The following is a 22231-nucleotide window of genomic DNA, read 5'->3' on the forward strand; positions in this document are numbered from 1 at the left end:
TTCATGGAGATTTCGATGCCTGCAAACACCAATTTCTTTGTGCTCTATAATGCTACCAAATGATTAACATCATAAAATATTCTGTCGAATACTAGACGAAATTAGTGACTAATTAAAAGTGTCGACATTGAGTTTATTGTGACACTTAAAAATTGATATTTATAATAAAGTATGTTTATATTAAATATGATATTTCAACAAGCAGCGAGATCGATGAATGCTGCAGCTACGAATGCACGAGAGTCGAAAGAATTCAAGAAAATGAGAACAGTTTCGCTGTAGCTATCTGTCTGCTTTCATAAAGCATTCCTTTCTTGTTCCTTTACTAAACAATCTCACCACGGTGAGATAAAGTCGATGCAAACGTCAGGGAAAAGCGTGGAATTCCTTGCATTCTATGAAGAAATCGCGAATCCCTTGTCTCTTGTCATTTTAATTGGCAACCTTGATAACGCAATATTCATTTTTTATCATATTGATTAATTTTGGTTTCCGATTAATGTATAATGGATATCCGTAGATATCCGTGAAGAGGTAGTAAAAATAAATGTGAGAGACATCTGCGTATTTGCGAGTTCATAAAAGCATAGATGTAGACATATCAGAAACTACTTCGCGGATAATAACATGTCACTCCCAATGGCTTTTCTGAATTTTAAAAACATGGACAAATATATTTATTTCTTTATTGTAGAATACATGTTTTTTTTCGTGTACCAGTTCAAATATATCGAACGTATTTTAGCAAACAATTGTTAATAATCAAATTTTTATCCATAATGTGAGGTGTTTGATATACAACTATAATTGAATAAAAACGATCGTATATTTACAGAATTCCTTATCTTAATGTACAATTTTATTTATTATTTTATAACAATTAATAAAATAAAAAGGTACACTACGAGCATCAATTGAAGTTCATTAATGAAGGATCATATGGGGAACCCTCGAAGGGAGATCCTTCTGCATCCCACGCTTTTCTCAATACCCTTTCCATTTTCTACAAACAAAAATTTGTATACTAAAAAAATTGTTATTACTTAATCGTAATGATAAATTAATATTAACTTTTTATATGTGCTTACAATCTGTTCAGAAGTTGGTTTACCCATAAGCTTTTGTTGATGATTCCACATCAACTCTTGAACTTTCATCTGTTCTTCTGATCCCATTTCATCTAAATTTCTTGAACAATCTATTTTACTCAAATCAATTTTTGGTTCACCGATTATCAATGCTTCCCACCATCGCTCAGAAGCTTTTTCAAAATGAATCTAAGTGAAACAAAAATTATAACGTGCAACTTATATACATATGTACACATATTTGAGATACAGTAGAACTCCATTTATCTAAACTTGTTGGAGAGCAAACAGTATAATAATTGTAGTTCATATAATAGGAGCTCGCTAACTACCTGTTATTTTTCTCTCACATAACAAGAATTCACATACAGATTCAAAGTTCAACAAGTAAAAATTCAGTTAATCAGACATTAAATAAGGTTTCGTTCAGATAAATGAAGTTCTATTATGCTATTTATTAAGATATATTGACTAACACTAATATATTGTCCAGGTACTATACTCCACATTGATTCATCTTTTCGAATTTTAAAGCGCAATTCTCCTTTGAAAATTGTAGACCATATAAAATAACGACATTCCTCTATTTCTTGATTCTGTTCGACTCTTGATGTTCTTGCTTCTATTTTGATTTCTTTTGAATCAAGCTGAACCCTTAAATCTTTTGCTGTTCTTATGCAACTAGGAAGTTTTACGAGCACATCTATATCACTGATAGTTTGTGACCAAGTGTAATTTTCCCTTACTGCACCATTGTAGCTGTCACATGACCTATCTCTCTCAATTAAATGACCAAGTTGATTCATACTTTCTTTGCATGTTTCAATTTCTACTTCGTGATCAACTTGTGGAATAAGGGAATCTTCTTCAATTGTCATTGTTTCGTCTTGGTCTTTATCATTATTTTGGATAATAATGTCCTGTGTGTCTGGAGGATCTGATCCACTGGAAAATTTATAGATGTTCTTCCATTTTTGAAAACTATGTAAGACAAGCTTTTCTATTGTACCAGTTGGGAATCCAAGTTTTTGATCTGGTCCCGATTCGACATAAAAATCTGTACTATAATTAAATTACATGTGAGATGATAGACTATGTATTATAAAAATAATGCATATTTTTACTACAGTTTACTTACCATCTATACAAAAATCCAAAAAATGCATCTAGAAAATTTGTAATGTCTCTCTCTTCTTGTAAAATTTGTAAAAATGCTTGATCATGAACAGAACACATTGTGGAGTTCTTTTTAAAATTATTGTAATAGAACGTTCTTTAAGCGATATTTTTAATTTCAATAATAGTTTTATTTGTTAATACCTTGTATGTATTATCAATTTACTTCCGTAAGTAGGTTATATCAAGTATTCTATAAGAAAAATCGTATGGAAATTTCGTTTATCGCATACGTCACTAATCTTGGAATTTTTATTTGGCTGTATCTTGTCTTTATCGGATAAATTTCCGTTGTATAGCAACTAAAAGAACTATTGACATTTTCCTTTATAATTTTAGATTCTCCGTTTTTTTGTGTAGGTATGTTATTGAATTGTATGACAAGTGGCATGAATTTATCATAAGCGCCCTCTTTGTTCGATTGAATCAGTATGTTGTTTATCTATTTTGACATGTTCGAAAAATAGTGGTGAACAAAAGTATATATGACATATAGTTTAAATATGAAGAGAAAATCACTATAACAGGATAAATAAACATATATTTACGTTCATAAAATAGAACAATTTCTTAAACTGTACAATTTTAGAGAGCAAACATTTTACAATTTTTAACCTATTCTTTCAAATAAATCAATTTACTCTGAATTTACTTCGGTGTTTATTTAAATTATACAAAATTGTTTCTACGATGACTGATTTACCTGTTTTTACTTCGGAAGTTGCAAAAGGTATTCAAAATTCATAAGATTTATAATTTTAGTATATACTTTTAAAGATTTACAGTAGATAAAATAATGATTTTCAGCTGTTTTAACTGACGTTCTAACAGCATTAAATACTCCAGAAAATACTAAAAAACTTGCAGAAGCTAAGGAAAATTCTGGAAATGAAATGCTGAAAATGATGCAATTTGTTTTTCCAATTGTAGTACAAATTCAAATGGATGTTATTAAGAACTATGGTTTCTCAGAAGGTCGGGAAGGTATAGGATTTAAGTGTACTTCCATTTCAGTGATAAAAATTAATTACAATGCAGTTTTCATTATAATTTATTCCTTTTCTTTTATCTGTAGGTACAGTTCAATTTGTGCAATTACTCAGAGCTCTAGAAAGGGAAGATCCTGAGATAGCACAATTACATAGTCAAGTTCGATCATATTTTCTTCCGCCTGTTACTATAAGTTCTTCAACTGAAGCATCTCTTTAAGATAAAATAATTTTTATGTGCAAGCACATTATTATTTTACTTTGTACTTTCTTTTTCCCTACATATAAAACATACATAGAGATCTTTTATTGGTATCTAACTTACAATAGCTTTAATTTTATAAATGCATTGAAGTTTAAACAAAGTTTTACAATTACACTCTGATATATTATTAATTAGAATTTACTATACAAAATGATATGTACAAGGGATCTTCAAATTAAATATTTAATCAGAAAAATTAAAAATTTTTACATTTATTTGTATAATAATAATAATATTAATAATAATATAATCTACTAAAATATATAATTTCATTCATAAATGTTCATTAAATTTTCTCTGCACTTACACCAATTCTAAAAACTAAACAGTGTTCCATTGTTCGCGTAAAAATGAAGCTGGTGCATTATACCATATACATATAGAAAAATAAAATATTTTTGTTATTATCTTAAAAAAGATGTGTCTTACTCATTGAAAACACTAAGGTATTACATCCATTAAACATGACAATCAGTGCTTTTTCTATAAAAGCAGTGAATATAGATCATTTAGTCAATCTTTTCTTTTTTGATTTTGAATTAAGTGAGTTTAAATGCTATTATATAATTCTAACTTCATCGTTTCGCGAACATCCGGATAAATATGTATTAAATATACAATTTCAATCATATAAGCAAGTACATTGAAAATGCATAATGAAAGAAAATTAATTTATCAAAGAATAATACAATGGAATTATTTAAGCAATAATTACTTAACAAAATTTTAACCTTGCAGCTCATTTCTAATTTACTTAGGACAAGCAGACAAATATAGTTCCCCTTTGCCAATCATTAAATGTACGAAACTGTTTCTTTGTATAAAATTGTAAAATGCATGGATATCTTTAAAAAGGAAATGCTGAGTTGACATTAAGACTATCAGCAAGGTTGCTCTTTTAAAAGTTATTAATAAATATGTATTGATTATTAATTATTTTCTTAGCAAAGTAATTCGTATTTTTCATGGGGTCACAGTGATAGTCATAAAACATGTGAAAAACATTCACATTATATAAAATGACAAACTCAGCAACAATTTCCTCAAAGATTAAAAAGTAACAGATGTAAGAAAGCAGTTTTAGATTTTGTTTAGAATATCCTACACGTTGAAGGGAAAGACTTGACAATTGGGGAACGATATGCTATAACATATTTACAATCTTTTTCTTTATATAAATCAAGGTACAATTGTAAATTGTTTTGCGTACAAAGAAAGTTAATGCACTTCTTCATTATCAGACCATGTTGCTTCATTAAATTCGACAGTCGAATGAATAAAGACACCGCGTAAGACAATTTCTTTCAAAAATTTCTAAAATACCTATAGAAACCAACATAAGTTTACACGTTCGTAATACATCCCCGTAAAACATTAAAATGCACCGATTTATCATTAATAGGAAATGCATTTTTTTAGCTACGCTCTCTTTTTTAGTTGTGGTTAGCTTTCTGCAGTGCACATAAAGCCTATGAAAATATCTTCGGTAATCGCTCAAACCAAATGCGTAAAATTTCATAACTAAATTGTACATACGTATCTATTTTAACGATATTAGATGATATAATTAATTTTGCAACCATAAAACTGCACAATCATCTCACCTGAAAATAACCCAAGATGTTATCAAACCAAGTAATCAATTAGCAAAAGATTTGTTTACTAGCACACACTCTCTTTTTGCAAGATGAGTATTAGTCAGAAAAGGCATGCTATGACACCAATATTTTTACGAATCACAATCAATGCACGTCACATTAAGCGTATAACACAAATTGAAAAACCCTGTTCGATATAATATACTTCTGTAAATCACGATACAGTCTCACGATCTCGTTAGCTGTAGAAAAGCATGTATATAAATACAAAATAAAGGAAATGATCGTGATATCAATGTTACTTTATAGTCTACAGCACAATGAAAATCTTGTTCAATGATTTCCTATGACCAATTTGAATTGCACTTAAAAAAATATACTACAAATGGAAAAAGTTCTTATAAAATTTCTTGTACCTTGGGAGCGCTTAAACGTCCGAAATTGAAGTATAATCTGTCTTGTAACTTTTATTTCATTTATTATATGTTACCTTCTGGTTATAGATAGTTCCTCCGTCGTTAGTATGCAATAAAATACAAATAATAGAATTATAGCAGATACGAACATTTTTGTACGGTAAAGAAAAATATGTAGAGAAATGTTTTATAGATTTTTCATTAATCATACGGAAATAAATATTAATGTTAGTTGTGTCTTTAAAGACATAGTTATCTATTGCATTATTTATTATCGGTCCAAATAGATTAACCAGATTATATCAGCGCACCTTTTTCAATCCTTTTCTTGTTACTGATTCGACACTTTGTTATCCCTTTGTTATTTGTATCTTGGAATAAAGCTACTTCATGACGTGCCGAGATACTTATACCGTACAGGGTTAGCGCTAAAAATGTCGAATACTTTTTAGACCACAGTGCTCTTGATTTTCGACTGACACCTTCAACAATAGTCACCAAGCTACGAAAGGAACGGATTCGCTGTAGTAGTTGTATTCGCTGCCCAAGGATCTTGTCGAATCTGATTAATTGTAGGACGGGGTGGTGGTGTTGCCGTCGCAAACGGATTTGCTGAGTATGACATCGTTGCTGTAAATATTTATTAATATTAATTTAAAACGCCAAATTGCAATAACTATAATAAATACAGATACAAACAAATCAGGAATATAAACAAATAATTTTTGTTTCTAGCATATCTATAATACACACGATTTGAATAAAATATGATAGAAATATGAAAATGACGCGGCACGCAAAGTGTTAAACTGTAATCAGAAAATTTCGGTTTTACAATATATACAATGTTATAATTTTCTTAAAATACCATCATTTTTTGCTGAAAATAAAATCCATCCCAATATAACTTTAATACCATACTCGAACACAATATTTGAATCATGCATTCATGCAATATTATTCACCACCTTGAAAGTACTCACGAATTTACTTCCAATGAAACGCTATTTTGCGGACAAAATATATTACAAATAACGTAACCCATTATTTGTTTCAATAAGGCTCGAATTAAAGTCACAGTAATGTAGTCTAATCGAATAATTCTTTTTTTTTTCTTCTTTATTAAACTATTATATATACATACAATAAATTCTATAGGTTTCACCATTTGTATTTTAAAATTAAATCTCTAAATCTTTTGTATGGTATATGAAAGATTATATTCGAAATAAGGCGTTACCTGCAGGAGTAGGCGTTGCTGATTTGATCGCGGAGGTACTGACAAGATTATCAAGATTAACGAGAGCAGAGTTCTCTCCGAGAAATGATTGTGGTGTTTTTTTAACAGCTCCTGTACTAGTGGGAAGAGTTTCTGCTATGCTCCCCAAATCAAACGGATCTGGTGATAGCGTACTTACTGCAATCAATTGAAAAATCAATAAATAAATTATACATATGGTTAATAATAATAAACAAAATTCATTAATAAATACCGTTATTCGCAGTTTGCAGACTAGATCCAGGTTTATTCCTGTTAGTAATTACATCAAATTCATCTAAATCGCTCAGTGGACTGGCTGCAGAACTGGTCTGATTTCCGATGGAAAAGTTGTTAAGACTAGGGCCAGTACCGTTAAAGTCGTTATTAGTTGTATTGAATGTAGCTGTTGAAGTTGTAGGCAGATTAAAGCCCAAGTTTTGTGGCGATTGTGCCGCAAAACCAATGTTTTGCGTTAAGGTAGGATTGTTAAAAGATGGAGATGCAGATGTCATACCTTCTCGGGTAGCCTAAATAATTTGACACAAAAATATTGATATATTATATACATGTATATACGTATATATATGTCGGGTTTACATTAGAATTAGGGTTAGCGGCGTGAAACAAATCTCTACTTGGATTACACATTGTCGTTATGCAATAGAGAAGACATTGACTAGTGCAAATGCGATTATCATAGAACTGGACAAGTAACCGTGGTAATTAGATACTCGAGAAACTAATAGCAATGATCCTAGGTTTAATAACGAATTCGCGGTCGACGGGATGATAGATGAACGTGCTCACAAAATCTAAGTCGGACGCGTAATATTCGCTGATCGTAAGGTGTTACTCTATTCGTCGATGGGGTCGCAAGAAGGAATGAGTTTCCATCCCGATGATGCCACAGAGGAAAACTATATGGGGTGTGTCTAAAGACACGAGATCATCGGATTCGTCGAGGATAGCCTTCGTTCAGAAAGTAAGGAAAATTGGCGTTGCTGCTAATTGGTCAATCTCCATATCGGTGGTTAGAAAAAGATGCTAGCCGCCCTCGAGGGGAAGTTGCTAGTGGGAGACGTCGTTCGTTGAAAAATAGGTCTCCTCTATCTTCTCGTAGTGGAAACAAAGACTGTTTGTTTGAAGGACTGTAGTTAGCTAAATCTTAAGATTTATAACGTGCCCTCAGGCTAGCTGAACATGTACTGCGGAGACGCATCGACATCTGGCAATCATCTTACTCGAAGAATAGGATCTGCGTGTGGCAAGCTACAGGACAGAGATCGTTGGAATGTTTACTGTCGAGTGTTATAACTATTTCCTTTTTAAGGAGAACTATAGAATTACTCCATGCCTTTGTTAGACAAAGCGTTTATCCCGTGACCGCGGCTACGTTCGACGACTGGCTGTCGCCTCGAGCCCAAGCTCATTATCACAAATCTCAAACAAATACAATCGGATCGAAGGACGACAATTGTTTAATTACGCCTATGATAGAATCTAGATTACGGTGTTAAGGGATTTTCCCGAAGTTCCAAAGGGAAGGCTCCAATGTCCTTTCATCTCCGATATATATATATATATATGTAAATAAATTGATAGAGGTAGTATAGAAATTTAGAGGACTTAGAAGACATGGAAGTTAAAAGAATAAATGTCTTACCGGCTTTTTATTTGTATCCGCTTCAGTAGCAGTAGTAGTAGCAGAAGGTATTGGTGACCAAGGATCTGTACTAGGCGAAGTTGTAACTGTTACAGGTGATGATGGAGGTGCCCGCCAGGAATCAACTGTAGCAGCTAAAATCAAATTAATTATAAAATGATCATAAATTACATTCATACGATTTAGTAAACATTAAAATCCTTTTTCAATAAACTATACTTGGTTTTTGCGATGGAATGGGAGCCCATGGATCTATCGCAGGTGATGTACTGCTTGTTGTAGGAACGCTCCACGGATCGTTTTGTGGCTATATAAAAAAAAGAACACGTAATTTTTTATGTAACTTTCAATAAACTTTCAATACGATTATGCTATGATTTAACAATACAATGTTTGTTGTGTTAGTCGAACATACCTTATATGGATAGAATTGAGATATATCCAAAGACTGTTGTGTAACATGCAAAAGGTATGCAATGTCGTGTTTATCATGCAATAAGCAAATGTATAAACTTAACTAAATATAGAATAACATACTTGAGGTCTTGGCGGAGGTGGTGTAATTGGTATACCCCAAGGGTCGGTTTTTACATTGTATCCACATGCTTCTTCTAAGTTTACATCCAACAAATCTAGCATATGACTTTGTTTCTCAGTTTGCGGCGCTCTGAAATTAATGTATTTCTTTAGGCAAAACCAAAATGGACTCTGTAATAACTGAAAAAAAGTTAAATCTAATTTAATGTTTACTAACTTAAAATCTTGCTGACTTTGACTAAGAGCTAATTGCAATCTGACGTCATCACTACGTCTTCTTTGTTCTTCTTGCTCTGCTTCCTCTCTCGACATTGCCAAAGCTAATTGTAACTGTAATTCTTCTTCACCTACCGTTTGTGGTCTTGCAGCTTCTAATTCAGCTAAAAAGTGCGCAAATTATAATTAATTATATTATTAAGTTACATATCTGTAAAAATACATATTAGCAGAAAAGATTATAAGCATATAATAAATATTTACTCTTACGTCTAGTTGTAGTTTCAGATCCCAGGCGACATGGCTCCCAATCCTGAAACTGAACATGAAAAAAGAAAAAGAAGGAAATGTTTATTTAAAGAATTTTTGGCATTATTAAACTTTTCTATCTTCATATCAATGTATACTTACATCGCTGCTTACAGGTGACATAGTATCTAAACCATCACTACCAAATCCACTAACTGATTGTGCAAATCTTTCTTTTGCTTTCAATGCTCTAGCTCTTTCATTTCTTAATCTTTCATCATCTTTTAATAAGGCCACTAGTTGTTTTGCTTTTTCTCTTACATTCACTCCTTGATCCTTAGATCCTTCCATGTATTGGAAATCTGAATAAAGACAACTTAACTTTACGGACTATCAATTTGTATTAGTATTTTATATTAGATTTTATATTATAAAGCACAAAATTATATACCTTTCAATGTTTGGATGGCAAAAATATTTTCTTTACATTGCTGTGCAACTTTTTCTGTGCCTGTTTTAATAAGATATTCTAAAAGAACTAAAGCTTTGTACACATGTCGCCAATTTTTACCATGATCATTTAATCTTTTCCATAACATTTGCATAATCTCAGTAAAAGCCACAACATTATACGTTAAATCTGCAATTTCTGCCATAAGAGTACTACTTGGACCCCAAGGATCGTTACTGGTGGCTTTACGTACAGCTTTCTGCATACATAAAAAAATTTTGTTCTTTAATATGTAAAATAGTGTGTTTGTAATATGTAAAATGTTATTTATTTACCTGAGCATTGCTATAGTTATGGGCAAGATTAACAATATCTCGCCTGATACCTGCCAAATTCACCTGCATGACGTCTTGACCTTGTCTTCTCATCTAAAAGATTACCACTTTATATTATAAGCAGGTAGTAATATTCCTATATCTTCTAGAAGCCCATACTTATCATCATATATATACACATTTATGTCAGTTACATTTAATATATGCTAATAATTTCCAATGCAACTGAAATATAAGTTTAGTCATATTTATTTAAAAAAATTATTTTAGACAAAAACTGGTAATAAATATGGGCGATCACTTAATATCAAAGCCATGCGACTAAATATGCATTAGTAAGAAAATAGGAAACTTATTGTAAAGTTCTTACATTACTCTACTTTTACCAAATCAACATTTCTACTTTCTATTTGGTTAGTAGTAAGATGGATGAAAGTAACTAAAGTAAAAGTGTGATTAATACAAAAGTAAAGAAATCCTCTTCAGTGTTGTTCTTTTATCTTAGATATGGCATTACTGTGTAATTTAAAAATTATATACCAAACAAAATGCTATAAGATAATGCAACACAACAAACTGTTAGTCTTATATATATAAAGCTCTAAAGTAAATTAATTTCATTTGAGATGTGCCTATATAAATGTGTACTCAAGATAAACAATTTTTAACTAAATCAGTACATTTTATATTGTATATTTGTGTACATTAATTGTAATTTGTATTATCATAATAATTCTTTTTAAAAGAAAAGTTTTACCACAGCCAGTCAAGCTTCCTTATAAGAAACATTTAAAAATTATTTTCATAATAAACATAACATTAATGATTTTTTTTAAATAATTTGATGCAATACTGACTTGCATAATGTGCAGAACTTATCATCATTACATAATTTTGAAAAAAATAAAACATGAATGATTTCAAGTATGTGCTGTAATTGTATTACTAAATACTATAATCCTTGTATATTTTTACATATACAGGATGTTATATCTTATTACAATTATTTCAAAAATTTCTACATCATAGAAACATGTTAAAGGGTTTTTTAAATAATCAGATTGTAACTCCTAAAATGTTCATCATTTTTAAATTTTTATCAACACCCTGTATATCACTTATTAATGTAGTTTGCAAAACATTGATCTACTTTATTTGTTCTTTAAACATTTTCTAACAATATAATTGATTAGTAAAGTATTAACAGTTGTTATTTTGTTAACTGTGGCCAGTTAATAAAATTTACCTTCTGCATAGCCATTGTTGGCATATGAAATATGGCTGGGGTCGTTGATGAAGCTAGTTCTTGTCCACAAATATAGAAAACTCCCAAACACTTTTCGAATCACAATAAAATCCTAGACTATTAGATAGTTTAATAAATAAATAAGAAACATTTGTTACATTTACCTGTCAATGATGAATAAATTCTTATTTAATATGACACATAATTAAATGATAATACAATTAACTGAGAGCATTTTGAGTGGGACTTTAATAACATTACTAATTATTATGCAAATAAATATTGCACAGAATACTGCATTCTTTATTTTTCTAATGCAATATATATTATAAGTATATGAAGCTAAATAAAATACATGTATAGTTGTTTGATACACAATACTATTAACTATAAGTTATACTATAAATTTTGTACTGTACATAAAAGAATAGCATATGTAAGAACTGCTTATGAACTAAATAGGCACAACTCATGTTGATCAGTATATAAAATTCATCTTCTTTTAGCTGTAAATGTTTTTTAAGTACTATACAGGGCATATAGCTGAAGTGTTATAGAAATATTTAATTAAAAATAATAACATTTTAGCCTATACGTATTTAACATTGCTATCACTATAATAATGTAAAAATGGAACAATATAATAATAAGATAGACTTAAAGAAAATTTTGATTAGTTAAAGAAGAAAATGTCACTATTTATAAAATACTATACCATATATTAACAAATTTAATTTCATATAAAACAGTTTTGTAAAAAAAAAAAAAAAATACAAGATTAAAAACTTACGTAATTCTTTTACAGACAAATGCAGTTATGAAAAAAACTGAATTAAAAAATTAAATAAAACTTACAAATCTGCATAGTCTGTAGTTTATATTTAGGACTGTCACAGGCTTTTGAATATAAGCCATGCCCTTTTAATAAAGCATTCTGACAATAGATCAGAGTTGCAGTTTTTGTGCAATATTGATATTAAATTATTTTGAAAATATAAAATATTTGATTACATATACATATAATGATTCAAACTACTTTCTTTTTTTTTAATAGTAATACCTCTTGCAAGCATTTTATTAAAGGAAATCAAAATAGAAATCAAAGAAGAAGAATTTCTTATATTGGAAGAAAAAAGAACTTGACCCAAACTACTGTTTTGAAAAATAATAGGCTACATGCAACAGTGAAGAAGAATAAAATTACTTACGTTGATATAGTGGAGGATTCAAATTCTCCTTTAAAAAAGCCGTGTTATTAAACTGAAAAATGAGAAAATATCTTTATCTTTCTATTATGCATCTTATCTTATCACTACATACATAGAATAAATTTTCTACAAAGGAGATGATAATACATTTATTTAACAAATTCTGTATGATTACATCAGACATAGAATTAATTTTGTTCAATACAGGTATTTAAAAAAGACAAATGATTAATAAAATGATATACATGAATAAAGCTATATACTGTGTGTACCTAAGATTATCATCGTATGGTTTCTTTAAGACAGTTAAAACATATTATATCTATTAATGACCATGAAACTATTGATTTCTATTTTCTTTATATCATAATTTCTAATTTTCAACAAATTTAGATAAATAATAATATATATTTTCGTAAAAACTAAAATACGAAAATAAAGATAATATAATAATATTATATTTAAAATATTATTGATATTTGCAATGACTATACTTTTACAAATATTAACTTTAGATATTTAGTACGATAGCTCGATACTTCGTTTTGCCTATTGAAGTCTGAATAAATTATTTCTTTGTCTCACAAAAAAGCTCATTACTGCATTCTTCCTTATATGATTTGAAAGCTTAAATCGACCGAGACATCGACACACATATGTACATTAAAATGACAATCATACGCTACACAAATATCAGGTAATGATTTCTTTGGATAGATTTAAAAGAACAATGTCGTGAAACGTGTATACTATGGGCTATCTTTCAGATATAACTAACACAATAGATATACGTACACTGGCTTAGGTGCAAGACTAATCCATGAAAATGCGTGATATGTCAATTTCGAAACTATCTATGCTTTCTCATGCTCGGGCGTGACTTTGTAATACTGCACTTTTTCCGATCCGTTTCATATACAGGTTAACATAGAATGAAATAGAGGGAACGAATTAACGAAAGAAAACACATTACGATTAGAAGATATCTAAGAACACTATTATGCTGTCGAAACGGAATCAAACTTATACTCTTTTATTCTACGGGCTATACCACTTGTACTAACACATTAATGACAATATGTTTCTGTAAATTTATTTGCAACTCTCTATAGAACTTTGTACTCACCGTAATATATACTGGAAATTTAATGCACTAATTTCAACGGAAATAAGAAACAAAATAACATAAAACTCTTATGACAAGTCCATTCACAGGCACTGACGAATTAGAAGTTACGAGGCAAGATGGCGCTGAAAAATATTTCCTTCTTTACAGTTTCGCACTCTGTGGTAATTTTAGAGAAGATTTAACATTCGATTTGTTTCATGAAACTAAATGTATTTCGATTTGTTTGTCAATAAGTGCATACCTGTATTACAAGAAATGTAATAACAATCCACGTACTACGTGATTTTTATTGAAATAAGAAATTTGTCAATGAAGAGTTGTCTCTCTTTATATAACTCTAAGGACAATTTTCATAACGCGATTTTCTATGCATAGCTATATCAAATGAAAACGTAGCCAGCGTTTAACAATTGAAAACGTTGGAGAAGGTGTAGTAAGTACGAAAACAGAACGTACTTAATGAATAAATCTATGATGTATGCGCATACCATCATATGCGATCCCTTCAAGTTTCAATTGTTGATTGAAATTTCTGTTTTCAAACTGACAATATTTCGTCGATATTACTGTCCTATAACAATTAGGGACAAAACAAGAAGTGAATAAAATCTTGTTACTCTTACGTGATTTTGTTATCGTCACGTTGATTAAAATATATCTAAATGAAGTATATGAAGAAGTAAACGTCAGCATTCGAACATAACCTTAGTCTTTGTTATTTAAGTGGAATTGGTATTACTATTCTAATAATTATTTTCTTTTGAGAATTATTTGTTATAAGTACACCATTCCAAAATGAATATACGATTATTAAAAGATCCTGCTACTGTAAGTAGTCGTATATTTGTGGGTCATCTACAAACTGATGATATGACTAAAGTTGAGTTGGAAGAACATTTTTCAAAATATGGGACAGTTGTTGGTTCTTCGATAAACCGAGGTTTTGGCTTTGTTCAATTTGAAGAAGAACAATCTGCTCAAAAAGCTATTCAAAATGAAGATGGAGCAATGTTCAAAGGCAGAAGAATAGGTATTTTCACGAATGATTCCTATTTTGTTTGTTTCCTATTATTCCTATTATTTTATTTTTGTATTTAATAATGCAATTGTCCACTTATTTTTTTGTTGCTATTCTTATAATAATATATATTAACATATTTTATTAAATATTTCTTTAAATAGATGTTAGACCAGCGAAAAAGGATAATCAATCCGGTGGAGGTGGTGGAGGTGGAGGAAAACAATTAGGAGGACCTAATAATCAATTTAATTCTGCCAGTAATCATTTTAATGCTGGAAATGATCCTTTTAATAGTGGAAATCAGAATTATGGAGGAAATTCAAATTTCAATGCTAACCAAAATTTTGGTTGTGATTCACAATTAAGCGATAATCAGAAAGTAAATAATATGCAAATTCGAAGTGGTGGAAATGATCCATTTGGGGATGGAAATCAGAATAGAGATAATATAAATGACCAATTTGGAAATCAAAATAGAAACAATGGAAGTGATCAATTTAACAATATAATGCAAAATAAAGGGAACAGTAATTTTAATCCAAATAATCAGAACAGAAGTGGTAATGATCAATTTAATCAAAACAGAGGTAGTAATCAATTTGGGTTAGGTGGAAACCAAAATAGGCCTGGTGGAAACCAAAACCGAAATGCAAATAATCAGAATCAAAGTGGTGGTGCAGGTGGCATGAATAGCGGTGGGAGTGGTCGACCAAGAGGTAGTAGAGGTGGAAAAAATCGAAATAAAAATAGAGATAATTCAGGCGGAAATAACTTTAGAGATCGCAGTCCTATTAATAGAGGTAATCGTTTAGATGATAAAGGTGGTAGAGATTGGGAACATAAACAAGGAGATAGATTAAGAGGGAACAATTTTGGCAGAGATTCATTCAATGATAGTAATAACCGTTATGAAGATTTTAAAAATTCAGCTCCTAGAGATATGAATATAAGTTTTAAGTAAGTTAAGAATATTTTTATGTTTCCTTCTTGTACAATAATTGTTTATTAATATCAATAGTTTTGTTTAACAGTAGTACAAGTACATCAAATGAATACTCAAATGCAACAACTGAGAAAAATGACTGTGAAATTATTGTTGTTAACAAAGCATTAACGTAAGTATAAAAATAATTTAGTTTGCTTTATAATTGTTGAATGATTTTGTAATTACTTTTTATAAATAGGGAATATGCAGAAAGTATCGAAATGAGGTTGAAAAAAATTGGCTTAACAGTTGATTTGTTATTTCCAAATGAGGATGTACTTCTAAGCAGAGTTTTAGGAAATATTGCCAGTCGGGGATGTTTATATGCAGTCGTAGTTACACCAATAAATCAAGAACATCATTCCCTAACTTTAAACATTCTTCATGGTTTACCCCAGGGTAGGTTTCTTAATAATTTTATTAAAATGTCTAACTCATTGTGTTAATAAAATCTTATTTTTCTGTACAGAACATAGAAATATGCTTGTTGAAGATGCTATTAATCTAATATCACGAGATTTTGTTAATTACAAAGCTGGTGGACGATCGGTTCCATTGAATACACCTTTTGCAAACGAACGGCATCCTGATGCTATTCAGGTTCTTTTAAACATGCTGGCTGATAATCATCAGTTAACAGTATTGCAGTATGATCGTGTTATAAAATATCTCGAAATTAAACGTGAAGAACAAGTACAAGTTGAATTGGGAGATGTAAAAGATTTACCAGCTACGACGACGATAACAGTCAGTGACCCGAAACAAGCAGAATTACAATCTAGGATACTTAATATCCTAAACAGTAATAAAACAACTTCATCTGCACCAACACCTAGTCCAGTACCAGCGCCTACCACAACACCAGTGCCCGTTCCGCCAGCTACTTGGGGAACAGGTAAAATTTTTATAATTTTACTATTTAAGCTTAAACAAAATGTAAATACTATCTTATTATTTTATATCAAATTTCTATTATTATAACATTACTCATTAGCAGAACATACATTTTAAAAGTATAATGGATTTTAAGTTTATAAAGTTAGTTATCAATTTTCATTCCAGTGATTTTCTGAAGTAATTAATTTATTAACAAAAATTCCTTTGGTAAGGTATTGAAAAGATACGCATACTATAAGTGCAATAATATTGTGTTTTACTGCAATATGTACTTCTATTTGTTACAAAAATACTGCTACCGATTTATTCGTTACATAAAAACAGCAGTATTATAAATAGAAACCATATCGCGTTTTTAACCTGAAGAAACAGACCTATTGCAACTTTTTGCATTTTTAAAAAGGTCGTTATGGGTGTATCTTACGGATTTTAGATCACCTATTTCTTATTTTCTTTTCTGGATTTGTTTGTGTATCTTTCATGAACATATCCAAAGAAAACGTTTAAAATTTAAATCGTGTATATAAATTCTTAATAATGGCGTTTGAAAACTATTCAATGTTGACAAAGAAACGTAAAGTTTGTCTAAGAAATTTTTAGACAAATAATTTCAGGTAAAATTTTAATATAAATATTGAGCACGAGTGATCAAAAAACACAAACGAACTTCGTACGCTTTGGGTTTCTGATCAAGTTCTTCGTGCGTGTAGTGCTACTGTGCCGCTTACCATACAATCCAGTGATCAAAGCGAACGAACTTCGAATATATATATTGCTGGTATTACAACTGCTAACTTCATGAGTACATCATATTATGCCAGCAGCATCAACTGCGTCAACAGCATCCACAACTACTACTACTACTACGGGAGTCTCACCGTCACCTCTGCTAAACGATCCGACAGTTCAAAAGGCACTTGACAGTCTGTTGCAAGGCAATTTACTCAAAAGCATTGGCGATCAGCAACCAGCTACAACTTCAACACCTCTGTTTGCTGCTTTTTCGAATATCGGCCGATTTTAATTTATTTCAATTTTATTTATCATATAATAAATAATTGGGGGTTTGGATCTCCTTTATTTTTCTGACATTCATACTCTTTCTGATGAATAGTCACACTTGTTTTAATAACACGGAAGTTTTATGACAGCATTTGATAAAAAATTAGAATACTAACAGGATTACATTCAGGATAATTGTGATATTTGCCTCTGAAAAAATGTTAGCATGCTTTTATATGTATTAAAAAAAGTATATTTTAAATATAGAATTCATAATGCTTTGTAAATTCTATAGATGTTATCTGCATAGTTTACAAATACTTGTTTGTATAATGGTTCAGTCTTTCTACTTTTAGAAAAAAAATATTTTAGTTTACCATACTTCACATGGAGTAAATGACGGAGAAACTAAATATTAAAGAAATTTAATTTTATTTTCTCTCGTAGTAATTATCTTTTCTATTACTATACAACTAGGCTTTGAATACACTTTGAATATATTAACAGGTTTAAGATATAATCAAATATTATATTTTATTGATAATTAAATAGTTTCTTATGATATAGACTATTTCAATATGTAATGTACTGAAGTAGTAATCAACAATTTAACTAGACAATTTATTATCCTTAACTTAATATATAGAATTTATTACATTGTAATTTTAATGAATTGCCATGATTATTTCTATTACTTCTACAGTTTTTAATAATGTAAAGTATTCTTTATATGTGAACATAAAGCATTTGATTTTTATAATGGATTATGTAAGATACACAATATATCAATTTTTCTATTGCGTTATTAGAAATACAGATATTGTGATGAAGATTGTTTAATTTTTACTCATTCATCAATTTCATTATCTCTGTTATATTTTTTCCTTCATATTTATGTTATTACACACATTTCTATTAGTTTGAATATTTAGACAAATGTATTGTGTATAAGAAGCACATTTTCTTAGGAACTAGATAAATATCATGTATAACTTCAATAAAATGTTTTTAGGAATATTTCATGTCTTTCATTAATAATGTAGTATGCTGTTGATGCCTCTCTTATGGGTCTAAAAACAAGAAAATATATTTATGAAATTGAGTTCCAGTTTTAAGTGTCTAATACATTACATTTTTACATACCCTTGCAGCACCAAGCAATTAATAAGTAATTATTATAAAGCAGTTTAAGCCATGGATTTACAAGCAGCCTTATTAGATATATAAGCAAGAAATGAGTGTACAAAGTGAAGTATTTAAATAAAGGTGGTTCGCAGGATATAAAGCATGGAGTTAAGAACTCACAAGTAAGTGAAGCTACAAATATAAACCAGTATAAGCAAGTTCACTGTCTATTTACTTAAATTTACCTAAGTAATAACTCTTCAGGTATTGTTCCGCGTGTACGATTTCTTCACACGGCTGGGATACGTTCTTATATAATATATCAAGGACTGACTTTACTGCATCAATATCATACATATTTTTTACCAATCTTTGCTTATAAGGTTTTAATCTTTCTACAAGCTCTTTATTTTTTTTAATAGAACCAATGTGTTTTTGCAAAATTTCATCGTACATTGGCCAGTCAAATGCACACGCGATACAATCGCATTCAAAGAAATAGTCTTGTATTATTTTTTTTCTTCTTTCAGATTTTGTCATATATGCATATGCAGCACCATAATTTGTGAATATTTGATCTCCAGGATATATTGGTCTTAGAGCACGAGTAATCATTGTTAGCTCTTCAAAATGACGAAATGTATTTGGTGCGCAAGAATGGTTGTATAAACTATGTGTTACATATAATCCTGAACCTGTTTTAATTCCTGGTTCTTGTTGCACCTAAAAATAAATTAATTATAATATAAAAGTGCTTTAAAATAATTTCCATATATATATATATTATCTTCTAAATAAATTACTGAAAAACAATTTGAAGACATTATAACACAAGCGCGAAACATAAGGCTTCCAGAGAATATGATCTTTGGATAATTGCTAATATCTTTTAATTGGTTCACTTCATATTTATTGCAGAAGAAATTAGTCTGAGTGGCTAGGAGGATAGCTGCAAGAGCTGAGATGCAAGCAAAAGCACTGATTCCAATAAGTGGTCGCGTTGTCATATTGGTAGCGAGACTCAAAGCAGATCGTGCGCTGGTACTGTCTAATATGCCTTCATCTGTAAATCCTGCAGATCTGTTATCTACAAAAGAAAAATATTTCATAAAATCTAGAAATGAACAGTATGTTATGGTTGAATTCTTGTTTTCTCTCTTACAATTATTTTATTGTCTTATAACTGAAGTTTTGTCTCACATTATTTTATTTTAGCTATAAAATATGAATGTTCTTCTTTACCTGGATTAGATTCAGCTAGTTCCATGTCCACTCGCAGTTCATCAAATTTCTTGCCCTTTGATGTTATTACAATGAGAAATCTAATAATTTTGGTAAGCATTCGTATCTTATCTTTATCAACATTAAGTAAGTTTCCTACTAATGCCATAATTGGACATTCTATTTGATGAGCCATTTCCCAAGCTAATTTTCTACACTTTTCTGAACAGTATTGAGCCACAGGGCAGTGTGAGCAAGGAATTAAATTATAGCTTCTTGATAAACAGTGATGACAATGTGTATAATACCTGTAACTTATATAAGTTATATATTATAGTAGATATATTAATATAAATAGATTTACCTTTGTGTATAAATAACATAAGCATATGGATTTTCAATAGTAACTACATCTCCTGGCTTAAATTCTTTTGTAGCTACTAAGTGACGTCCATATTTTTCAGAAAAAGAAATGCTGATACCATCACTAGCAGCAGGAGCCTCTTTACTTGGACCATAAACTAACTTTAAAGGACCTTCATCAGCTAAGTATCTTAGCTGTTTTTCCTTATCATTATCTTTGGACATTCCATTAGAATCATTGATTAAATCTTTCTTTTCATTGATGCTAAAATTTTTACTTATATCTTCTGAAAGTTTAACCTTTCCATTTCTATATCTTACACCTCCAGGTTCCTCATTTATTTTTTCTGATAAACACATATTCTTAAGTGTTTCTATATCAATATGATCATCCTTTGTAAGTTGTAATCTTTTTTTAATTTCTTCGATAGCCTTGGCTCCCCTTTCTTTCAGATTTTTTCTTTTTTCTTCTGGATATCCAAGACTTAAAGCAGCATCAATATCTATCAAACATTCTTTGAACATTTGTTTTCTATATAAAGCAGCAGACCGATTGGCATAAGCATATGACATAAGTTTATTATCATTTGCATATGCTAAACTCATTGTATAATATTTTATAGCTTCATTATCATCACCCATTACAAAATGTTGGTTTCCTAAGATTTTTCAAGTATAATAACTAAACAAATTACTTATATTTATTTATAATACATTGATAATATTTACTACCTTCTTCTCTATAGTGGATAGAATCTTCCTCATTTTTTACTTCAGGAATTAATTCTGGAAATTGAGACTTTACCATGTTTTGTAAAATATGACCAATAAGAGATTCACATTCTTTTTGTAAACCATACCCTGCATGTGATACATTAGTTTGTTTCAAATTTAATACTAATTCCTTTGCTATATCCATATTGCTCTGGAAAAATCTTGTTACATAAAAAATATATATTATAACACATATAAGTATTTTACAAATTAATTAAAATTATACATAGATAAAAAATAAATTTATTATATAAATTTTTTATGTAAATGTATATCATGTGTTTCATAAAAAAGAAGAATAAAGAGAAACCTGATTGTTCATATATTACTTGTACACTAGATAAAAAGGTACTGAATGGACTGTAGTGTTAACTATGTACTGGTTGAAGCAAAACTGAGAGGTGAAACTAAAATTACCTCAAGTGAGTTGATAGAGGGAAGCAGAAACTGCATGACTATGTAACCAAGTTTTAAATCATTTGTTAAATTAGACAGATTAGAGATTACTTATATAAAAGTTATAAAGATGCCTAAACCTTTATATTTCATACATAGAATATTTAAATATTCTCTTCATTTTTATCTGTAAAAGGAATTTAAAAATTTGAAACAACTGAATTTTTTAAGTAAGCTAACATGTTATATATTTTGTAATATACATTTCAATTTTTTTATTTCATCATCCTTGGCTGGTATCTTTTAAGTTAATGTCGTTACATTTACATTTATTAAGTACAATTTGCAAAAATAGTTACGTTTAACATAATTAAAATATTACATATTAACAAGAAAAAACGCAAAAAATCTAAAGTTTACAGTTATTTAAACAATATAGGTGTTAGAAATCGTTTTTTTTTTCAGTCATATTGCATGAGCATTTTATAATGAGAACAATTTGGCATCAATCCAGATATGAAGCTGCTAGAGCGTTGAAGTTTAAATACAGTCTTTAATTAGATATACATATATATATATATATACATGAGATATACATGATTATAGTTTATTTATATAAA

At 29.6% G+C, this 22231-nt stretch overlaps 5 protein-coding genes across 27 annotated transcripts; 2 read left to right on the forward strand and 3 right to left on the reverse strand.

The window, feature by feature from the left end:
* Nucleotides 1-807: 807 nt before the first annotated feature.
* On the reverse strand, nt 808-2628 carry LOC117204428 (nudC domain-containing protein 3). Of its 2 annotated transcripts, XM_033441822.1 has the most exons (5): nt 2369-2628; nt 2227-2331; nt 1565-2150; nt 1089-1277; nt 808-1003 (listed from the first exon to the last, which is right to left on the reverse strand). In XM_033441822.1, exons 2-5 carry the CDS (start codon nt 2322-2324, stop codon nt 911-913), a joined length of 966 nt encoding a protein of 321 aa, XP_033297713.1. In that variant the 5' UTR covers nt 2325-2331; nt 2369-2628; the 3' UTR covers nt 808-910. The 2 variants fall into 2 exon arrangements, with proteins under 2 accessions (XP_033297713.1, XP_033297712.1); XM_033441821.1 differs by having other exon boundaries at nt 2227-2625.
* A 46-nt stretch (nt 2629-2674) lies between these two features.
* LOC117204433 (protein C10) lies at nt 2675-3708 on the forward strand. Its single transcript, XM_033441833.1, has 3 exons — nt 2675-2994; nt 3072-3248; nt 3340-3708. Exons 1-3 carry the CDS (start codon nt 2955-2957, stop codon nt 3471-3473), a joined length of 351 nt encoding a protein of 116 aa, XP_033297724.1. The 5' UTR covers nt 2675-2954; the 3' UTR covers nt 3474-3708.
* Nucleotides 3709-4057: 349 nt separating this feature from the next.
* LOC117204425 (epsin-2) lies at nt 4058-14194 on the reverse strand. 16 transcript variants are annotated; one of them, XM_033441819.1, is made up of 17 exons: nt 14069-14194; nt 13825-13949; nt 12699-12750; nt 11491-11607; nt 10245-10337; nt 9910-10168; nt 9621-9820; nt 9474-9528; nt 9211-9373; nt 8994-9123; nt 8872-8904; nt 8676-8763; nt 8457-8590; nt 7308-7320; nt 7026-7196; nt 6773-6949; nt 4058-6162 (listed from the first exon to the last, which is right to left on the reverse strand). In XM_033441819.1, the coding sequence occupies exons 4-17, from the start codon at nt 11512-11514 to the stop codon at nt 6035-6037; spliced, it is 1668 nt and encodes a 555-aa protein (XP_033297710.1). In that variant the 5' UTR covers nt 11515-11607; nt 12699-12750; nt 13825-13949; nt 14069-14194; the 3' UTR covers nt 4058-6034. The 16 variants fall into 16 exon arrangements, with proteins under 16 accessions (XP_033297710.1, XP_033297696.1, XP_033297697.1 ...); XM_033441805.1 differs by adding an exon at nt 13494-13588 and having other exon boundaries at nt 7026-7320; XM_033441806.1 differs by adding an exon at nt 13494-13593 and having other exon boundaries at nt 7026-7320.
* Nucleotides 14195-14311: 117 nt separating this feature from the next.
* LOC117204422 (uncharacterized protein DDB_G0292186) lies at nt 14312-20191 on the forward strand. Of its 3 annotated transcripts, XR_004487089.1 has the most exons (7): nt 14312-14857; nt 15010-15805; nt 15880-15963; nt 16033-16232; nt 16303-16728; nt 19776-19984; nt 20073-20191. XR_004487089.1 is itself a non-coding variant. In XM_033441796.1 (6 exons), exons 1-6 carry the CDS (start codon nt 14623-14625, stop codon nt 17752-17754), a joined length of 1941 nt encoding a protein of 646 aa, XP_033297687.1. In that variant the 5' UTR covers nt 14312-14622; the 3' UTR covers nt 17755-18842. The 3 variants fall into 3 exon arrangements, 2 of the variants coding, with proteins under 2 accessions (XP_033297687.1, XP_033297686.1); XM_033441796.1 differs by lacking the exons at nt 19776-19984; nt 20073-20191 and adding an exon at nt 17555-18842; XM_033441795.1 differs by lacking the exons at nt 19776-19984; nt 20073-20191 and adding an exon at nt 17552-18834.
* On the reverse strand, nt 18587-21651 carry LOC117204423 (SET and MYND domain-containing protein 4-like). Of its 5 annotated transcripts, none has more exons than XR_004487090.1 (7): nt 21526-21608; nt 21174-21376; nt 20443-21100; nt 20100-20386; nt 19661-19944; nt 18876-19580; nt 18587-18802 (listed from the first exon to the last, which is right to left on the reverse strand). XR_004487090.1 is itself a non-coding variant. In XM_033441800.1 (7 exons), exons 2-7 carry the CDS (start codon nt 21358-21360, stop codon nt 18795-18797), a joined length of 1902 nt encoding a protein of 633 aa, XP_033297691.1. In that variant the 5' UTR covers nt 21361-21376; nt 21526-21608; the 3' UTR covers nt 18587-18794. The 5 variants fall into 5 exon arrangements, 4 of the variants coding, with proteins under 4 accessions (XP_033297691.1, XP_033297690.1, XP_033297688.1 ...); XM_033441800.1 differs by having other exon boundaries at nt 19103-19580; XM_033441799.1 differs by lacking the exon at nt 21526-21608 and adding an exon at nt 21633-21651 and having other exon boundaries at nt 18587-19580.
* Nucleotides 21652-22231: the final 580 nt, after the last annotated feature.

This window comes from Bombus bifarius, unplaced genomic scaffold (genome assembly GCF_011952205.1).
Source record: "Bombus bifarius isolate JDL3187 unplaced genomic scaffold, Bbif_JDL3187 scf7180000007978, whole genome shotgun sequence".
In the NCBI taxonomy this organism is placed as follows: domain Eukaryota; kingdom Metazoa; phylum Arthropoda; class Insecta; order Hymenoptera; family Apidae; genus Bombus; species Bombus bifarius.